This window comes from Chrysochloris asiatica, unplaced genomic scaffold (genome assembly GCF_000296735.1).
Source record: "Chrysochloris asiatica unplaced genomic scaffold, ChrAsi1.0 scaffold00011, whole genome shotgun sequence".
Taxonomy (NCBI): Eukaryota; Metazoa; Chordata; class Mammalia; order Afrosoricida; family Chrysochloridae; genus Chrysochloris; species Chrysochloris asiatica.
In genome coordinates, this window is record NW_006408529.1 from 27,111,098 (window position 1) to 27,131,802 (window position 20,705).

The window sequence follows — 20,705 nt, forward strand, 5'->3', positions numbered from 1 at the left end:
TGTTGTTGTTGTTGTGTGCTGTGGAGTCGTTTCCGACTCATAGCGGTACTCTGTATGTGTGTGTTCATTATAGACTTTAGTGTATAATTATATAATTATAGACAAATTATAAAATTAGAAATAAAATCTAATAATTGTTATACTGTAGTTGATGATACAGCTTGATCTGTTCAGATGATAGAGGAAGCAGTAACATATCCAAAGCAAACAGTTCATGAAAAAGTAGCCCTTATTTACTCTCTCTCCTGCTCCCCCCTCTCCTTCCCCACTCCACTTTCATCTACATTTTGAAGTATTAAAATATATTGTTGTTGTTAAGTGCCACCGAGTCTGTTCTAAGTCATAGGGACCCTATATATGGTTTCCTAGATGCAGCTGGTGGGTTTGAACAGTTGACCTTGTGGTTCACAGTCTAGTGTTGATCCTACAGTGCCATACCAGGAGTCTATGCAATATATGAGTGGGCTTCAAAAAGTTCATGAAAAAAATCCATTATCTTTTACTTCTATTTTTTTCCTGGAACTTTTAGAAGTCCCCTTGTACATATGAGATACTATGCTAAGTACAAGCAATGCGAGATGAGTAAAACTTTCCTTAACTGATAGGATAAGCATATATAAGAAATGGAAGCATACATGCTTTCTCCATGCTTAGCCGATCTATGAAAAATGGATAAGATCTAATATATTTCCTTCAGAAAGTTTTGAAAATTTAATTGAAATGATACCTTGTTGTTATTGTTGTTAAGTACCATGGAGTCAGTTCCGACTCATAGTGACGCTGCACAGGTTTTCCAAAGCTGTAAATCTTTACAGGAGCTGAGAGCCTCATCTTTCTCCAGCGGAATGGCTGGTAGTTCCGAACTGCTGACCTTGAGGTTAGCAGCCAGATTCGTAACCAGTACGCTACCAGAGCTCCTTGAAATGATATCTTAGTTGTCTTCAAAATCTCTAAAGAAATCTGGATGTTGTTATTATTGTTAAGTGCCATCAAGTCGGTTCCAATTTATAGTGATACTGTATAGAGTTGTAACTCTTTCTAGGAGTAGAAAGCCTCTTCTTTCTCTCAAAATTGGCTGGTGGACTTGAACTGTCGACCTTGTGGTTCACAGTTCAGTGCTTTTCCTCTAGAGTCACCACTTGTCAAATAAATGAGACCTTCCAGCCTGTAAATAATAGGCCTCACTTAAATTAGGCTCCTACAGTCAATCCCCAAGGAGTTGCAGGCTTTTTTTTTTTTTTTTAATTAGCTAGAATTATATATAATAAATTATCCATTTATGTATTCAAAACACATTTACTAATGCCCTCTATGTTAGATATCCATAGGCGTTCCGATGAGAGGCAAAGGTAGAGATACAAAACTGCAGCTAAGATTATACAAATGGTCACAGAAACCAGTAATTTTAGTAAAACTTTCATGGGTAGAGACAGCAAAGAAGATATGAAAAGAAAGAGTCTAAGAATGAACTGCAAAGAGTTAAGAAGTCCAGGCTAAGGTACTAGGGACAAAGCAGCACACTGGGAAGAATAAAACATAAAATAAAATCAACAGAAAAATGTGCTAGGAAAGAAGCTAAAGGCAGAGGGAGTTTCAAAAAGTAAAATAATTTTCAAAAAGGGCTTAGAATTTGTTGATATGGAGATGTTTCCTGTGTTGAGAGCTGTTTCTTGGTGGGTAGAGTGGAAACCAGATTGGATTATGTGAAGAGGTCATCTGATGTGAACCATAAGGAGGAGAGAGTTGCTGTTTGTTCTTTGTTGTGTTTTTGTTGCTGTTGTTATTGATTTAGATTCTTTATTTGAAGGGGAGTCTTGAATATAATTTAAATTCTCATGGACAGATATAATAGAAGAGAGATTGAAGATGCTAAGAAAAGAGGTGAAAGAAGGAAATAGTGTAAGAAAAAGGTGACAGAGTGGTTAAGTACTCAGCTGCTAACCAAAAGGTCACCAGTTAAAACCCACCAGTCACTTTTTGTAGACGAAAGATATGGCAGTATACCTCCATAGATTTATACTCTTGGAAGCCCTATGGGGTAGGTCTACTTGGTTAGTTGCAGTCATTTGTATCTCTACCAGTACCATCTACAGGGCCACTATGAATTGAAACACACTCAATTGCAGTAGGTAATGCCCTTGTAAAGGACCTCTGGTATCGTAGTGTTTACGAATCGAGCTGCAAACCTCAAGGTCAGCAGTTCAAAACTACCAGCTGCTCTGCGGGAGAAAGATGAGGATTTCTGCTCCCATAAAGATTTACAGCCTCAGAAAGCCTGTACAGGGTCACTATGAGTTGGAACCGACTCCATGGCACATAACCATCACCACCAATGCCCTTGCAAATTATTTAAGATAATGTGCTTCAATGATCTAGTCAAACAATTCAGGTTCATAATACAACTTCTAACATGATAACTATTCTCAGCAGCAGCAGCAGCATTATTATATTTCTATATCACTAGCTTGTTGTTGTTGTTGTTAAGTGCTGTCGAATAGGTTCCAACTCAGAGCAATCTGGTGTAGGATTTCCAAGGAGCAGGTGGTAAGTTTGAACCACTGACCTTGAGGTCCAGTGCTTTATCCGACAGCATCCCATCAGGACTCCATATCTCTAGCTTGTTTTTGTTGTTGTTGCTAATTGCCATCGAGTTGGTTCCAACCCATAGCAACCCTGTATAGGGTTTCCGAGGAGTGGCTGGTGAAGTTGAACCACCAACCTTGTGGTTCAAACCGACTTTGCAGTCCAGCACATTAACCCATAGCACCACACCAGGATTCCCATCACACCAGGACTCTTATAAGATTAGGTTGTTATACATGGTTATTTTAGACTATCTTGTAAATGCTCTGACTCCATTTAAAACAAGCATTGTGTTATTGTGTTTGTCTTAATTTTAAATTAGTCTGTAGTAAATATATATATATATATATGTTTGTTTGTTTGTTTTTTTACTTTTTTTCAAGGTATCCCTGGACAAAAGGGCCAGAAAGGAGAAAAAGGAAGTGGAAGCACACTAAGTAAGTTTATAGTTCTTATTTTCTGTATGTACTTTTGACTATGCATGTGATAGGAATGGGCTGAACTAGAGGTAAATGTTGAAAACTTCAGCACTGATTAGTAGAAATTCTATGGCACCCAGCCACAGTTTTCTCTAAGATAAAGCATACTAATTGGAGTAAAACAAATAGATTAAATTACATGTGTTGAATCTCATTACCCATTTGTATTTTGTTTTTGTGATGAGCACTATTTTCAAAAATTCCACAAAGAAAATTGTACAATTTTCAAGCCAATTTCAATCCACTAAAGAAAAATCAAGCTTATGAATTGAAACAATTACTGCCTTCTTACCTTCTAACTGAGCTAACTGAAATCTTTTATATAGGAATTTGGCTAGCCTAGGCTCCCTGCTTCCAAAGTAATTCCCTGATGGCTGAGTTTTATTTTGTTTTGTGTTACTAAAATTTTGAAAAAGTGGTATTTTATGTCCTAAACCTTCAAAACTTTGTTAATAGAATAGATATCTCAACAGGACCTCATAGTGTGATGTTGTTATGTAAAGAACCTATTAACTGGGCTTTAAAAACTAACTAGTAGGTGATATGTCTTCAGTATGCCCTGCCATAAGTTCATTGTGTGCCTAGGAGAAATCTACACTAATGAAAAGATTGTGAAGAGGAATGTTTTCTCCAAATCAATGGCTCCTCCTATATCCTTAGTAGAAGATACGCACACACATAATCCAGCAGTCAAAATCTTTGCCCATCAGGGGTTCAGCTATAGGCAGACATTTAATATAACAAATTCCTCTTTAAAATTTAGTCTTTTTAACTTGTAATTATTGTTTTAAAAAATACAGAACCACTTTTTTTTTGCTTTAGCAAAAATAGTTTGACCTAATAGTCTATGGACACTATATTTAGACAACTTAGATAATTATTGTGAATTCCAAAATCTAATGATGCTTTCAACAGCTATTGACCCAAAGGTAATGAATAAAGTGTGTTATACTAAGTGTGTGTCATCTCAGTCTTATAACATTATTCAGTGATAATAATGATAATGGATATAATTAACATTTTAGGGTAATAGGAACATAGGTATATCTTCTACTTCATGTACATTTATTCTTCAATGTGGTCACTTTTGTCTGCTAAAAATGTTTTACTAAGCTAATCCCCCTTTTCTCTTTTTCACTCCAGTTGTTTTCCAGTTAGGTTCCTCTTGTAATTCTCTCTTACCTACCTTCATCTGTAAATGGACCTTTGTCTTTTCTTTTTCTTTATCTCTTTTTCTCTTATTCTTGGGGCTTTTCTGAGCTTCTTAACATTGACTGGTTAAAATTAGCAAATAAGGTAGGATATTTGTTTATTTTTCTGTCTGAAAACTGAACAGCCACACTGTCTTTTGTTACCTAAGATTATCAATATTTTGAACATTTTTTTCATAAATGTTCATAGTATATATATATTTTTATGACTGTTTTGGAGTTTATGTGTCTACTCTCTTTGACAGAGCTTTAAGAGATATATGTTTGTATATAGTGTCCATATACCCATACACACACACATACCAATGGACAGAGTATAACAACTCTGTATTTGAGAAGTCCTGGTGTGGCTCTATAGGATAAACACTGGACCAAAAGATCAACTTGAGCCGTAATGTTGGCAGATCAAACCCACCAGCCACACCTCAGAAACCCTATACAGGTCTCTATGTGTTGGAAATGACTTGATGGAACTTAACAACAACAACATAACATATGAAAAAGATAAAGGGTTATATACATAACCATCTCTACAGTATAGTTGGGTTTTTCCTCAGTATTATACCAGCAATCTGGCCAGTTTAGTACATATAGCTCGGTGGTTACACATTATTCCATTTAAAGCTATACCATTCAATACCCTAATCGTGAGCATTTAGTGATTTTGTTTCATTGTGTTTGATTTTAAAAAGCAGTACTATATCCAGCATTTTCTTATATGATCTTCTGAGAATATTTTTAGTAGAGAACTTCTTCAAAGTAAAATTAATTGTGCAAAGGTTATATGTTTTAAAATTAGATTATTCCAAATGGCTACCAAAATGTTGTATCAAGTAATTCCATATGAAAGTAACTAATTCTCCTAATCTTCAATTTATTCTGATATGTGAAAATTTATATAGACTAAATAACTCTATACAAATTTTGACATAAAATTAAAATGTGTGTGGCACTATGCACTGGACCTCAAGGTCCATTTAAATTTCAAGGTTGGTGGTTCAAACTCAGCAGTTGCTCCTCAGAAACCCTATACAGTGCCACTCAGAACTGACTCGAAGCCACTTAACAACAACAAAGTTCTATGAAACTTTTAATATGGAATTAAGATTTTTATACACATTTTAGTATACATATTTATATTTTACCTAAAATACAATATTTTAATGCAACTTTTAACACACATTTTTTCTATTTTTGAGGTATGATTTAAATATATTAAATAATCAATGATTTCCTCTTTTATATATGTATCAGGACCAGTCCAACTCCCTGATCATATTAGGGCAGGACCCTTTTAAGATCAGGTGGTCTGAGTAGGACACCTCTGCTACCATCTCAGTAAAAGACCCTTCATCTCTGGACAACTCATCAACACAACTGACTTCCAAGATCCCTTTTTGGTTCCACCAAGTGACCTTGGTCCCCGTGTCCTTTTCGGCTCTGCATGACTTCCTCTCCTGGTCCTTAGTGTTGTTTGCACCTCTGTTCCCATGTCCATATTTCTTCTGACTCCAGTATTCCTCCACTATCATCACCATCCCTCAGCATCCCTGCCCTGGATGCCTCTCATGTACAGGCTGGCAGACTACTCCAACCAGTTGCCAGAATACAGGCCAACATCCCTCTTCCATTCACTTACCTAGCAATCCACTGGGCCCCAGGAGAAAGCTAGTGGTTACTTATTTCATGTGGTTTCTTTATGCTTATAAATATTCTTCTTCTCCAGGAGCAGTAAAAACATAAAAGAGGATTTATTCATTCAATTATTCATTCATTCAGCATACTCTTGTTGTACATTTCCTAAAACTAAACATATACCATATGTAGTCCTATAGAACAAATCATCCATAAGAAATGTAGAAAAGAAAATAAGCAATTATACCACAATAAGCTATACTGGGGCAAGAATAAGATCTGTAGGTATTCAGAGGAGATAAAGATTTTTGAATTCCTTTGGATATTTAAAAAGTTTATTTTGATTTGTTCATGTTTACCTTTCTGTCTTATTATCCAAATTATGGAATATTAATATTTGAAACCAAACAAAATACTTTTTTTTCCTTTAAATTACCTAAATATTTAAAGTAAAACATCTTGATAATGAAAAATATGCCGATTTTATTTTATTATTTTTTTACTCAAAAAAGTTCTTTGCATGTAATGCAGTTAATATAGATCCTAGGACAAGTTTTTTTTCAGTAGAACTGCAGATATGTTGTGTAGTGAAGAAAGGAATAATAATCAGAAAAGGAAAGAAAAGACAGACTCAACAAAAGGAATAGAAAAATGTGAGATTCCTTTTTGTTTTTGAGCATATGTCCACTGATTAGCAAACCACATTTTTCCCAACTGGCCTTTTTTGCATTTCAACATATAGCCATAGGTTCACATCATTAAAGTTCTAGTAGAATTCTCAGTAGCATGCATATCTGTAGCTCACTGATTGTATTCCTTCTCCTGAAAAAATGGACATCTTAACACCTACCTCACAGGGTTGTTGTGAGGATATAATAAGATTGTGTGTGAAGATGTTCTGTAAAATCATAAAGTGCTTTAAACACATAATGTATGGTTCATAGTGTTCTCTCTGAACAAAATTGCTGTTCCAAACTGACACAATGCAGATATTTTACACGTGCAATCAGCATAGGAGTACAAGAAAAATGAAAATGCAAGAAGCCAAATAAATGTCATGGGCAAAAAGCAAGATGCTAGAGAATAAGATAAGATTTTACATTAGATAGAGCAGTGCAGGTGTGACCAGATCACAAAGCAATGAGTTAGTCTGAGCTGAGCAGAAGAGCAAAAGTTATAAATAAAATGAGAGACTAAACAGAATGTATGCCAGAGGCCAGAAACCGTCAACAGAGGTCAGAACAAAATGTCAGACTAATAAAACAAAGAGTCTGGGCTATGAAGGACAAAGCAGGAGCCCAAGACTTTGTTGAAGAGAAAGCTCCAAGAAGAGTTGAAACAAATTCGAGTTGTCAGTTATACTATTAGGCAGTGCCAGGCTGATACCAAATTCTCAAGGAAAAAAATAAGGGAGAGATGGTGCCTCAGTTAACAGGCAAATGTGCTAACCATTTGTGCCGCCTAGGGACTAGCCAGCTAATACACAAATCCAAAAATAATTTGGATTTCTTCATCTATGATTTAATTTGATGTAACACCCTATCCCATTCCTTACAATTACTCTGCACTGAAGGATTAACTGAACATGGAGAACCCACTGTCTGCTACCAAGCCATGGTTCTTGTTGACCTGAGAATGGCCCTTATCCCAGAGATAATGGGAGACAATTTTAGGGCATTTACTGGTATCCCAGATTGCAAATAGATGGTTAAATATGTAAAATAGCAATCTGAACTTTCCAAATTAAGGGAAGAATGGTATATTTCTCTCAGTAAACAAAGGGGATGCTGAATGCCCAGTTTAAACACACAAATCATATCAACCTTAATGGTCAGTTCTATCAAGTCAGTTCTGACTCTCAGCGACCTGTATAGGACCAATCTTAATAATGTTTATAAATTATTGAAGACAAAACATATCTGTATTGACTTTTAACATTAGTCGTAGCAGTTTGTCTGCTGTGTTTTTATCCTAAGTTGGAAGGGTGTTTTAGTCAAACTAAGGAATGCCATGTAATTGAACACTATGTGTACATTTGTATCTTAAATGTTCTAACTTCTAATGTGTGGTTTATCACAATTTTTTTCTATATTTTAATCATGCTCAGTGAGACTGTACTATGATATAAATTCAGAGCAAGTATTTGAAGCTCTTACAGCGATTTAAAAAGTATTTTCTTCATTTGTTTTCTACCAAGGACTTCAGTTCAATCTCAATTGAGTTCTGTTATTTCCAAGAGCTTTAAATTGTTCCAAGTAAAGACTTTTTTTTAACCCACCTACTAAGTAATTATAATAATGACCATTTAGAGAACACTTTTTGTACACTTCTTGTTGTTATTAGGGGTTATTGAGTTGGTTCTGACTCATAGCAACCCTATGCACAACAGAACAAGACACTCTTCGGCTCTGCACCATCCTCACAATTGTTGTTACACTTCAGCCCATTGCTGCTGCCATTGCACCAATCCATCTAACTAGGGGCCTTCCTGTACACTAGACATTTTCAATATACTATTATCTCTTCTATTCCCAGAGCAACATTTAGGATAAATACTACTATTATTCCTATTTTGTAGATTACAAACTGAAATTTACTGCCCTAAAGGTAAGAAAAAACCCTCAAAGTCAGATCTGCCTGTCTCCAAAGTCCTTAATTTTAATGAATAATCCATGTCATATTTCCTCACTATGATATTATTGATAAATACCAAAAATATGTATGGCGAGTACATAGGAGGGAGAAAGAAAAAGATAAGCAAAGAACAGTTTGTTTTCTGGATGGGACTAATAATTTGAAGACCCTAAAGAGATATGTATGACTTCCATTAGGTCAAATTCCAAAACTCATTCTCAATTAATCTTTATCTGTTTACATTTCCACCTTCATATACTATTCTATCTATTGCTTCCAGTCTCTCCCTAAAGTACATTACTTAGAAATATCTTCTTTCTGGAATGCTCACAAAGCTTCCATTACCATTAATGAGAGTTACTTATGTGTGCCAGGGGAAGATACTACCTGTTAATATTCTATCTTTGTTCCAGTAACTGGCTTAGTTTTAACATCTTTCAATATAATTTGGCTGCTTTGAGGTCTATTTTATTTGATGTCTCTCTTCTCTTGTTATGCTCTTTTTTTTTAAAGCCACAATATAATTTTCTCATCCCAGTAGCACCAGTTAGGAGTTATCAGAGTAGAGTATATTTAAGCAATGATGGCTTTAGATAGCTTACTTAAATAATGTTCATTCTTGACAGTTATGTGCTGTTTAGGGCCTGGAATGCCACTAACTGTTAATAAAAACACAGTGTTCCACAATTTATACATTAGATATATTCTTCAGTAGTGTGCACATCTATCTTTTTTTTTTTTTAGAAATTGAAATGCAGATTTTAATGAGCAATGGGTCCTGCTATTAGCATATATACTGTTTGGTTCCAATCCTAGCTGACTACTCCTATAGTCTGCCTCCTACAACTAGAAGAAACAATTCAATATAGCTTCAGCTAGGTCTCTTGTGTTAGTGAAATCTGGAATTCATTCAGTGATGTGCTGGAATACAGAAAGAATAGAGAGAATCAATGCACCAGTTACCACTGTTGCATAGATTCTGATGAGCAAGTGGCTTTCTTTCTTTTTTTTTCTTCCTCTTTTTATTTCTGGTTGAACTCTGATCATCCAGTTACTGAAGCCAGGATAAGTGGGTATTATCTGCAACTGTGGGTGTTCTTAGCAAGTGGCTTTCTTAACCCTCTTCAGAGAGCCTTGTCCTGGCTTTCTATTCTGCATTAAGAAATTTACCCTTACACTAACACAATATGTTTTATTTAGTTTGTATCAAAGCACCTTCTGAGTGCAAGTTTTCAATCCACTATTGGATCTTCTTCTTCATGGCATCTCTGGAAGTTTGTAGCCCTACAATATGAATGTCAAGAACAAGTTCCCTAGCAACACAGTTAATGTGTTAGTACTTGGACTGTCCAAAAAAATGTATGCATTCTGGCTTAATCTATATATTTTTTACTCTTTCTTGGAGTGCTGCAGTTATTCCGTTCTTGTTCTCTATTTCCCCTGAATTCTTACTCATATATAGCTTCATGCACTTCAAAGTAAAAAACCTGAATCTCAGCAATGTTTCAGATATTAATCATCAAAGGAAACTACATCCTCCCACTTACTTTGAATGTGTTATCAGGATAGAGAAGTACATCATGCTTGTAAAGTAGTTACTATTGTTAGGTGTTGTTGAGTTGATTCTAACTCACAAACACCTTGTTTAGGGTTTCTGGAAGCCCTGTTAGCTTTGTGGGTTATGAGTAGGATTGCTAACCACAAGGTAAGCTGTTTGAATCTACCAGAAGCTCTGTGGGAGAAAGATAAGGCTTTCTGCTTCTATAAAAACTTATATCATCAGAAATCCTGCACAGGGTCAGTATGAGTTGTACCTGACTCGACAGCACATAGCCACCACCATCAGCACAATAAGAGCAGCTGATGGATTTGAACTGTTGACTTTGTGTGTAACAGTCCAGTGGTTATCCTACAGTGTCACCAGTGCTCCGTGGTAAAGTAGAGGGTCAGCAAAAAGAGAAAGACCTTTAATGAGATAGAAGCACACAGTAGCTGCAGAATAGGTTCAAGTATAGCAATGATTGTAGGATAGTTAAGGACCAGACAATATTTCATTCTGAGTCATTGAGTTGAAACTGACTTGAAAACACTTAACAATAACAAGAAATGTAGATTATCAAGTAAAGTGAAAAACTCCCTTCTTTCAAATTATCTACATTTTTATTTCCTAGAAATGATTCAAGAATGGTAAACCACTCTAGAGGAATACAAATATTTACTTACTCTGTATAATATTTTCATTGAAAATTCACATGACTCATAGTATTATTCATACCTATCCTGTTAAAATGCTTATCAGTTCTATTAAAAAATATTCTATGTGCTAAACTTTTTCCTGTTATATTCTCTCTCATTTGTCCTGTTATCTACATCACCTGCACCCAGAAGCACTTTTCATCCCCAAATAACAGGCAATACACTTATTATAGAGAGTGACTGTTGTGAATAGAATTGTGTCCCCTAAAAATCTTTGTTGAAGTTCTAACACCTGAACCTATAAATATGACGCTAGTTAGAAATAGTGGTTCTCTTTATTGTGCTAATGAGGTCTTAATAGAGCAAGGTGGGTTATAAACCTAATCATTTCTGAGCTGTGTCTTATGAAAAGAGCAGAATATAATAGACACACACACAGGGAAATAAAACAGATACCATGTCAGGTATGTCTATAAGCACAGGAATACCAAGAATTATCAGCAATCAACAAAAGCTAGAATAAACAGACATAGCTGAGCCCCTGACTTGGACTTCCTTTCTCCATAATGGTGAAAAATTAATTTGAGCTGAAATGGGCAGGTACTGGCCAGTTTGAATCAGATAATAACATTGTTTACCATGCCAGGAATGACAAATTGAAGAGGAATGGCATCACATTCATCATCAAAAAGAACATATCAAGATCTGTCCTGAAGTACAAGACACTCTGTAATAGGGTAATATATCCATATGCCTACAAAGAAGACCAGTTAATACCACTATTATTCAAATATACACACCAACAACTAAAACCAGTGATGATTAAATTGAAGAATTCTACCAATTTCTTCAATCTGAAATTGATCAAACATGCAGTCAAGATGTTTTTATAATTAGTGGCAATTGAAATGCAAAGGTTAGAAACAAAGAGGAAGCATCAGGAATTGGAAAATATGGCTTTGGTGATGGTGGAGATCGCATGATAGAATTTTGCAAGACCAATGACTTTTTTATTGCAAATACCTTTTATAAACACCATAAAAGATGACTATGCTCATGGATTTCACCAGGTGGAATACACAGAAATCAAATTGATTACTTCTGTGGAAAGAAATGGTAGAAAATCTCTAAATCATCAGTCAAAACAAGGCCAGGGCAGACTTTGGAAGAGACCATTAGTTACTCATAATGAAGTTCAGGCTGAAGCTGAAGAAAATAAAAAAAAGTCCATCAAAAACATCATACAAGAAGAAAACCAAAAGTAATTAAGGAGACAAGAAAGAAGGAAAAGACCAAAATGGATGTCAGAAGAAACTCTGAAACTTGCTTTCCAGTATAGAGATGCTAAAGCAAATGGAAGCAGGGTAGAGGTAAAAAAAGGTGAATAGAAAATTTCAAAGGTCAGCTTGAGAAGACAAAGTCAAATATTATAATGCAATGTGCAAATACCTGTAATTAGAAAACCAAAAGGGAAGAACATGCTCTGCATTTCTCAAGTTGAGAGAAGTGAAGAAAAAATTCAAGCCTTCACTTGAGGTATTGAAGGATTCTGAGGGAAAATATTGAATGATACAGAAAGTATAAAAAGAAGATGGAAGGTATACACTGAGTCACTGTAACAACAAGATATGTTCGATGTTCAATCGTTTCAAGAGGCAGCATATGATCAAGAGCCAATGATTCTGAAAGAAGTCCAGGGTGCATTGAAGGCATTGGCAAAGAACAAAGCTCTGGGAATAGATGGAATACCAATTGAAATCTTTCAAGAAAGTGAGGTGACACTGGAGGCACTTACTCATCTATGCCAAGAAATCTGGAAGACGACTACCTGGCCAAATGACTGGAAGAGATCCATATTTGTGCCCATTCCAAAGAAAGGTGACTCAATGGAACACAAAAATCATTGGACAATACCATTGATAACCCATGCGAGTAAAGTTTGTTAAAAATAATTCACAAATGTCTGCAACCATACATTTACAATGAACTTCCAGAGGTTCAAGCCAGATTCAGAAGAGGATGTAGAATGAGGGATATCAATGCTGATATCAGATGGATCTTGACCAAAAGCAGAGAATACCAGAAAGATGTTTACCTGTGCTTTATTGACTATGCAAAAGCTTTCAATTGTATGGGTCATAACGAGCTACAGACAATACTGAAGAACGAATATTCTGGAACATTTAATTGTACTCATGATGAACCTGTACATAGACCAAGTGGCAGTTGTTTGAACAGAGCAAGGGGAATTCGAATGGTTTAAAATTAGGAAAAGTTTGTAACAGGGTTGTATTCTTTCACCGTACTTATACAATCTGTGTGTTGACTAAGCAAATAATCTGAGAAGCAGGACTATATGAAGAAAAACGTGGCATCAGGTTTGGAGGAAGACTCATAAACAACCTGTTTATTCCTATGATACAACTTTGTTTGCTGAAAACAAAAAGGACTTAAAATACTTGCTGATAAAGATCAAAGACCACAGCCTTCAGTATGGCTTGCACCTTTAGGTAAAGGAAACAAAAAACCTTACCATTGGACCAATAGGCAACATCCAAATAAATGGAGCGATGATTGAAGCTGTCGAAGACTTCATTTTGCTCAGATCAACCATCAACAACACTCATGAAAGCAGCAGTCAAGAAATCAAAGAATGTATTGCATTAGGCAAATCTGCTGCACAATACCTCATTAAAGTGTTGAAGAACAAAAATATCAGTTTCAGGACTAAGGTGCACCTGACCCAAGCCACAGCATTTTCAATACCCTCATATTTTCATATGCATATGAAAGTTGGACAGTGAATAAAGAAGACTGTAGAAGAACTGATGCATTTGAGTTATGGTTTTGGAGGAGAATATTGAAAGTACAATGGACTGCCAGATAGAAGAACAAACACATCTGTATTGGAAAAAGTTCAGCCAGAGTACCCCCGGATGGTCAGACTTTGTCTCTCATACTACAGACATATTATCAGGAGGGGGCCAGTCCCTGGAGAAGAATTTTATGTTTGGAGAAAAAGAGGAAGACCGCCAATGAGATGGATTGGCACAATGGCAACAGCAATGGTGTCAGGCATAACAATGATTGTGAGGTTGGCACATGCCTGGGCAGTGTATCATTCTGTTGTGCATAGGGTCGCTATGAGTTGGTACCAACTGCATGGCACCTAACAACAACAACAACTTGTGGTAAACTTTGTTATAGCAGCACTAGATAGTAAGATAGTAGTTAAATGAATAAATTATTATTAATATATTCCCATTCATAGCCACCTTACAAGACAGAGTAGAACTGCCACATATGGTTTCCAAGACTGCAAATCTTTGGAAACCATATCTTTCTTCTACAGAATGGTTGGTCAGTTTGAAGTGCTGATCCTTTGAAACACAGTCCAGCTCCTTTTGAAGTTTCCATTGTTGTGAAGTGCCATCAAGTTGATTCCAACTTATAGTGACGCTGTATAGGGTTTCTGAAAAGTGGCTGGTGTGTTTAAACTGACAACCATGCAGTTAGCAGGTCTGTGCTTACCCTAAAGGGCCACATCAACTGTCTGGTGGTGGTGATTGTGCCACGGAGTTGGATCCAACTCATAGCTGGACTTCAAGGTCGGTTTGAAATGCAAGGTTGGTGGTGCAAGCTCATATTTGTAAAAGAGAGGTTTCTTATGATATTCAATCACAGCACAACAGTTTGAGTTCCTTGTTGTTGTTAAATGCTGTAGAGTCTATTCCAACCCAGTAGCGATCCTGTATAGTGTTCCCAAGGAGCAACTGGGGAGCTTGAACTGCTCATCTTGCATTCAAACCAGTTTGCAGTCCAGCATTAATCCACAACGCCACACCAGGCTTAGTTGTTGTTTATGTTGTTGTTGTTGTTATGTGTCTCTTATTCATAGCGACCCTACTACAGCTTCATCTTTCACCATCCTCACAACCTGATTTTAAAAGCTTCTAGAACATCATGCAGAATAAAGTGTAATATAGTTCCATTGCTACTGTTTTTATAGTAACTTATAATGCACTGGTGTGGCGCTGTGGGTTAATGCACCAGACTGCAAAGCCATTTGAACTGTGAGGTCAGCAGTTCAAGCTCACCAGTCGCTCCTCGGAAACCCTGTATAGGGTCACTATGGGTCGGAACCGACTTGATGGCACTTAACAATAATGTAAAATACATATTTTTTTCATATATTGTCACCTTTGAAACCTCAATCCTAAGAGGTAGGTGTAATATTTACTTTCTAAAGAGATGAATAAAGACTCAAAGAGATTATAATATTGTTATCAGTCTCAGCTTATAAAAAGGTACCACATTTCAGAACTTTTATAACATCTACATTTTCAAAAACCAGTAAGAATTATTATGTATTTTATGCTATTTATGATATGAGCTTTATAAATTAGCTCTGTTCAATATCTTGATGAATAATGTTGTGCTTTTTTTTTTTTTTTTTTTTTCGCATGTGTGCCTCAGGGTTTTAAGTGAAGAGGAAAATTTTAAATACTCCAGAAACAAATAGCATTTCTTCTTATACATTTTTCAAGGTTCTCCTCTAGGTAACTCTAGAATTCAATATTAAAAATATTAATTTTAAAAATATCATTAATAATAGTATTTAAACTCACAAAACATAAAGTCTTAACAAGGTTGCTCTAAAATTACAGCTATTGTGCTATCTCTTGAAGACAAGAATATTAAAAAAATATAGAGAGAGTCGATTCCAACTCCTGTTGACATTATAGTTAAGAGTAGAAGAGCTCCAGAGAGTTTCCAAGGCTATGAATCTTTACAAACACAGACTACCTCCTCTTTCTCCCTCAGAGATGTCTCATTTTTCTCCTGAATACCTTTCAGTTAGCAGCTCAATACTTAAGCCACTACGCCATCAAGGCTCCTTGAAGTTCAATGTGTTCTTTAAAATGCAGACAATTTTATTTAATTTGCAGTTTTAAAAATTTAATAGTAGAAACAGTATTATAGTTCATGATACTCTGAAGAGAGCTTACCAACAATGTTGTTTCTCTTACGTTGACTGACTTTCTATTTTATTCTTATTTCCCACATAGATAGATTCTAAGCCATTACACTCATGGAGGGGAGTCTGTAAAACTAGTGAGGTAATTTGTTTTTAACACAGGTACTTCTTTCATTTTGAGTCTTTACCTACTGACATACCTTTTTAATTAAGATTATATTAAAGTTCTAGCTGATATTTTAATTTAAAAATTGACTTAAATATAGGAAATAATTTCTTCTACATTTTAACTTTAATATAATGAAGTAATTTGCTCTTAAGTTAAATTTACAGATTTTAAACTTAAGTTAAATTTTATTGCATTTCATTTTGAAACAACAGATTCTCAATTTTTGTATCAGTTGTTCAGTAGTTGTTTCAACTCTGGGTCAACTTTTCCACCTAGTCAATTTATAGTGTTACCAGAATATCTTCTACCAAAATATTCCTCAGTCCTCAAATCCTGGGAGTGAGGATCATTATTATTGCTGAAATTAAATGATCTGAGCACCAATTTCTTGTTGTAAGGCAGTCCCAGTGCTTCCTCTTTAATAATTTAATGAAGATATCAAAGAAGTTATCGTCTATGTCTCATGAACATCTGTTCAACCACTTGTTACCTTCTCTCTAGACTGCTTGAGTTGAACAATTGTCACCTGATCATTACGCAAATGCCAGTTAAAAACAAAAAATTAGATGATTGAAATCACCGAGAGGTAGGAGGAGGCTTCAAAAAGTTCATGGAAAAAATCCATGAACTTTTAATTCCATTGTTCTGTAAACTTTTTGAAGCCTCTTGTACCAATTCCATTACTTTCATGACAAAATGGAAACTTCAAATTTTTCAAAAGTTGTGAAAATAAAAACTTCATATTTGTATGATATTTTAAGGAGTGAATTATTTTGTTAATTCTTCAAAATAACCTTAAAAATATATGAATTTTGAATGCAGGAAACATGTTTTATTCAAATTATTTCTGATATCCAGCAAAATACCTAGCAAACAGGGCATATTGGGATACATTTAAGAAAGAATGGTTATCATTTTCTCTTTTTATTAGATAAAAAGTACCTGAGAAATTAAGTGGTTTATTCAAGGTCACACAAACAGTGTCAGAGGCAGAATTAAATCCAAATTATCTGATTCTATGACAATATAATTTTAGTTATACTCTCAAGTCACAGATATGAAAAAGAACATAGACATAAATATTTTTTCTTGTTAAGTGCCATTGAATTGGTTCTGACCCATAGTGATCTTGTATAGGGTTTCCAAGAAGTAGCTGGTGAGCTTGAACCACCAAATTTGTGGTTCAAACAACTTTGCAGTCCAACGCATTAAACTACAGCACCATACCAGGATTCAATATAGAGAATAATTAACATAGCACAGGGTTAAAATATTCAGCTGCTAACTAATAGAGATTTGAACCTACCAGCCACTGTGGGAGAAAGATAAGTCAGTCTCCTCCTTCCATAAAGATTGTTGTTGTGGCCTGAAGTGCAGTGAGTCAGTTCTGATTCATACATAGCAGCCTTATATAGGGTTTCAGAGTAGGGGCTGGTGAGTTTGAACCTCTGAGCCTGAGGTTAAAACCAACCTTGTAGTCCAGTTCTTATCCTACAGCACCACACCGGGATCCTGTAAAGGTTGCAGCCTTGGAAACACTATGAGGCTATTCTGATCTGTGTGACAATTTCTGTCATGTGGACTAGAGAACAAAGATATCTAGCTTGCAACAAAAGCATAGAATGAAGCAGCTACGAGATGAGAAGCTTGGATAAAAGTTAGAGAGGCAGTCATAAACAGAGTCAAGTCTTGGGTCTGCTCTTCTACAAGCCCAATTATTCTTCTTGAGTTCCATGGACCTTCCCTTGGTCTTGAAAATTCTTAAAATACATTATAATTTTGATTTCGTTTTCAGCTACTTTGGTTTGTGTTTCTGTTATTGATCAATTTAAGAGCAAAGGACAATAGTGATTTAGCAGTAGAATACCTTCTTTCCATATGGGAGACACCCATATGTCAGTAGAGGTTTGTGTGTTGCTATGAGTCTGAACAGGCTTCAGCAGAGCTTCCAGACTTAAAAAATAAGATCTGATGATCTGCTTCCAAAAGTCAGTGAAAACCCTGTGGATCAGATGGTCCAGTACATAAATGACCATGGGGATGCTGCAAACCCAGGGAGCATTTAGTTCCCTTAGGCATAGGCTCACCATGAATCAGAGAATGACATTTTTACAGGTAACAAAAACCCAAAAATTCAGAATCAAACCCACTACCATCACAAAAACTCTGACTCATGGTGATCCATAAGACAGAGTAGAACTACTGCTTAGGGTTTCTGAGACAGTAAGTGTTTATGTGAACAAACACCCTCATAGTTCTCCTGCAGAGAAGCTGGTGGGTTTGAATCACTGATTTTGTGGTTAGCAGTCCAATGTTTAATCCACTTCATCACCAGGATTCCTTGGTAACAACAGCAAGTAATACAGAAAGTCATTCAGAAAACATAAAGTCAATGTTTGTTGAGTCTCTATAAATGGAATCTCAAAAACGTCTTGGTGTGGCACCACAGGATAAGCACATGATCTCAAGGTCAGGTGGAACCGCAAGGTTGGCAGTTCAAATCACCAGCCGCTCTTTGGAAACTCTATACAGGGTCACTATGGATCAGACTCAACTTAAAGATACTTAAGAATTATATTCAAAGAATTAAAACAGCTACCCAGAAAAAAAAAGAAGAAAAAAAGCATAAATTTCACTCTCTTCTGAAATCTGTAGAGTTGAGACAAAAATTAGTTTTCAAAACAGTTTTAGTAAATTCCTTAGTACATTTTGTATCTAAACATCCTGCATGAATCATCTCTTAAAACAAGAAAGTATTTATTCTGTTCACATATATTTTGTTGTTGTTTGATGCATTGGATCAATTCCAATTGACAGCAACTTCATGTGACAGAATAGAAATGACCCATAGGTTTATGGACTACAAACTGTGGCAGTTCCTTATTGTAAAGATTATAGCCATGGAAACTCCAGGGGGCAGTCCTACTGTCATATAGGGCCACTAAGGGGAGTTATGAGTCAGAATAGACTTGGTGACGATGGGTTTGTGCTTTGAAATCTTCATGGAAGCAGATTACCAGCTCTTTCTGCCAATGGAGCCACTGGTTGAGTTCAAATTGCCAACCTTTCCATTAATAGCCAAGAACTTAGCCATTGCCCCATGAGGGCTCCTTTATATGTGTATGAAGGTGAATCACTGTCATGAAGGTGGTTCTTGATCATGTTAGCCCATACACACAAATACATATGCATATATACACACACACATATATTTTACCAGTGAAAATATAATTAGCTTCTGTTACCCTGATGTCAAATCTATCTATCTGTGTGTGTGTGTGTGTGTGTGTGTGTGTGTGTATGTATATGTATACATGTGTATATATACCTATATGGATCTCTATCTATCTATCGATCTATCAATAGGTAGATAGATAGATAGATAGATATGTATATACATACACACAAGGGTGAGTCAACATTATCCGTAATAAGGCTGTAGAATTTATTTTAATCAACTTTTAGAAAAGACAAATAAATTGTTTTTTGACATAACTTCCTTGCTTTTCAATACACTTTGTCCATCTGTCAACAAGATATCATATTCCTTTATTAAAACCCGTTTTAGGCTGATCTGCAAAACACAAATGCACTACTATCTTCACTTTTTCATCAGAGGTGAAACTTTGTCTTCAAAGGGCTGCTTTCTGTGCACCAAGCAGGTGAAAGTCTGATGGAACAGGTCAGGACTATAGGGAGGATGCTTTAACACCTCAAAATGAAATTTTTGCAGACTGTCAACAATTTAGGCAGAGGTGTGTGGTCTTGTATTGCCATGCAAGATCGCGACACCTTTGTATAGAGGTCCTCTGTGTTAAATCCAAAGTTCAGGCTTCAACTAGTCAGTGAGCATCTCATTGTAAGGAGCACTGTTGATTGTCGAATGTTGAGAGTCTCAGGAAACTTTAAGCATCATTTTTCCAGCTGATGGTTGACTTTTGAACTTTTTCTTGGTCTGCAATTGAGAATGTTTCCATTCCATTCTCTGTCATTTACTGTCAGGCTCATCATAGTAATGGATCTGTGTCTCGTCACCAGTAATGATTTTCTTTAAGAAACATTTACCGTCCTTTGAGTTTTGGTCCAAAATTTGTTTGCAGATGTCCAAACGCTTCTGTTTATTCTCTTCTATGAGTTGTCTTGATACCAATCTCACAGAAACTTTTAGAAATCCAACCCTGTCATGGATTATTGCATAGTCAGAGCCATGGCTGATTTTCAAGTGATTTGCCATATAATCTGCTGTCACTTATCTACTTGACAGAATCATTTCACTCCCACGCTCAATGTCATCAGCCATGGGCATGGACAGGGATTTTAATATAACCAGAGTAAGGATAATTTTTGACTCATCCATATATATATTTGTTGTTGTTATGTGCCGTGGAGTCAATTCTGACTCATAGTGACCCTGTACAGGGTTTCTGAAGCTGTAAATCTTTACAGGAGCAAAAAGCCTCATCTTTCTCCTGAGGAACAGCTGAAAGTTTCAAACTGCTGACCTTGCGGCTCGCAGCCCGATTCGTAACCAGTGCACTACCAGAGCTCCATAAATATATATATGTTATTGTTAAGGGCCGTCAAGCCAATTCTGACCCATAGCTACCCTGTATAAGGTTTCTAAGGAGCAGCGCCACACCAGGACTCCATATATATATACTTCTGGTAGCATAGTGGTTACGAATCAGACTACAAACCACAAGGTCAGCAATTCGAAACTACCAGCTGCTCCTTGGAGAAAGATGAGGCTTTCTGCTCCTGTAAAGATTTATAGCCTCAGAGACACTGTACAGGGTTGCTATGAGTCAGAACCAACTCCA

At 36.0% G+C, this 20,705-nt stretch overlaps 1 protein-coding gene across 1 annotated transcript in view; it reads left to right on the forward strand.

Annotated features, from left to right (window-relative positions):
• MSR1 (macrophage scavenger receptor 1) overlaps positions 1-20,705 on the forward strand; it is a 93,469-nt gene that overhangs the window by 48,059 nt on the left and 24,705 nt on the right. The window contains exon 7 of the mRNA XM_006834519.1: positions 2,967-3,020. Coding sequence (XP_006834582.1) covers positions 2,967-3,020 — 54 coding nt within the window. The remainder of the gene's footprint in view (positions 1-2,966; positions 3,021-20,705) is intronic.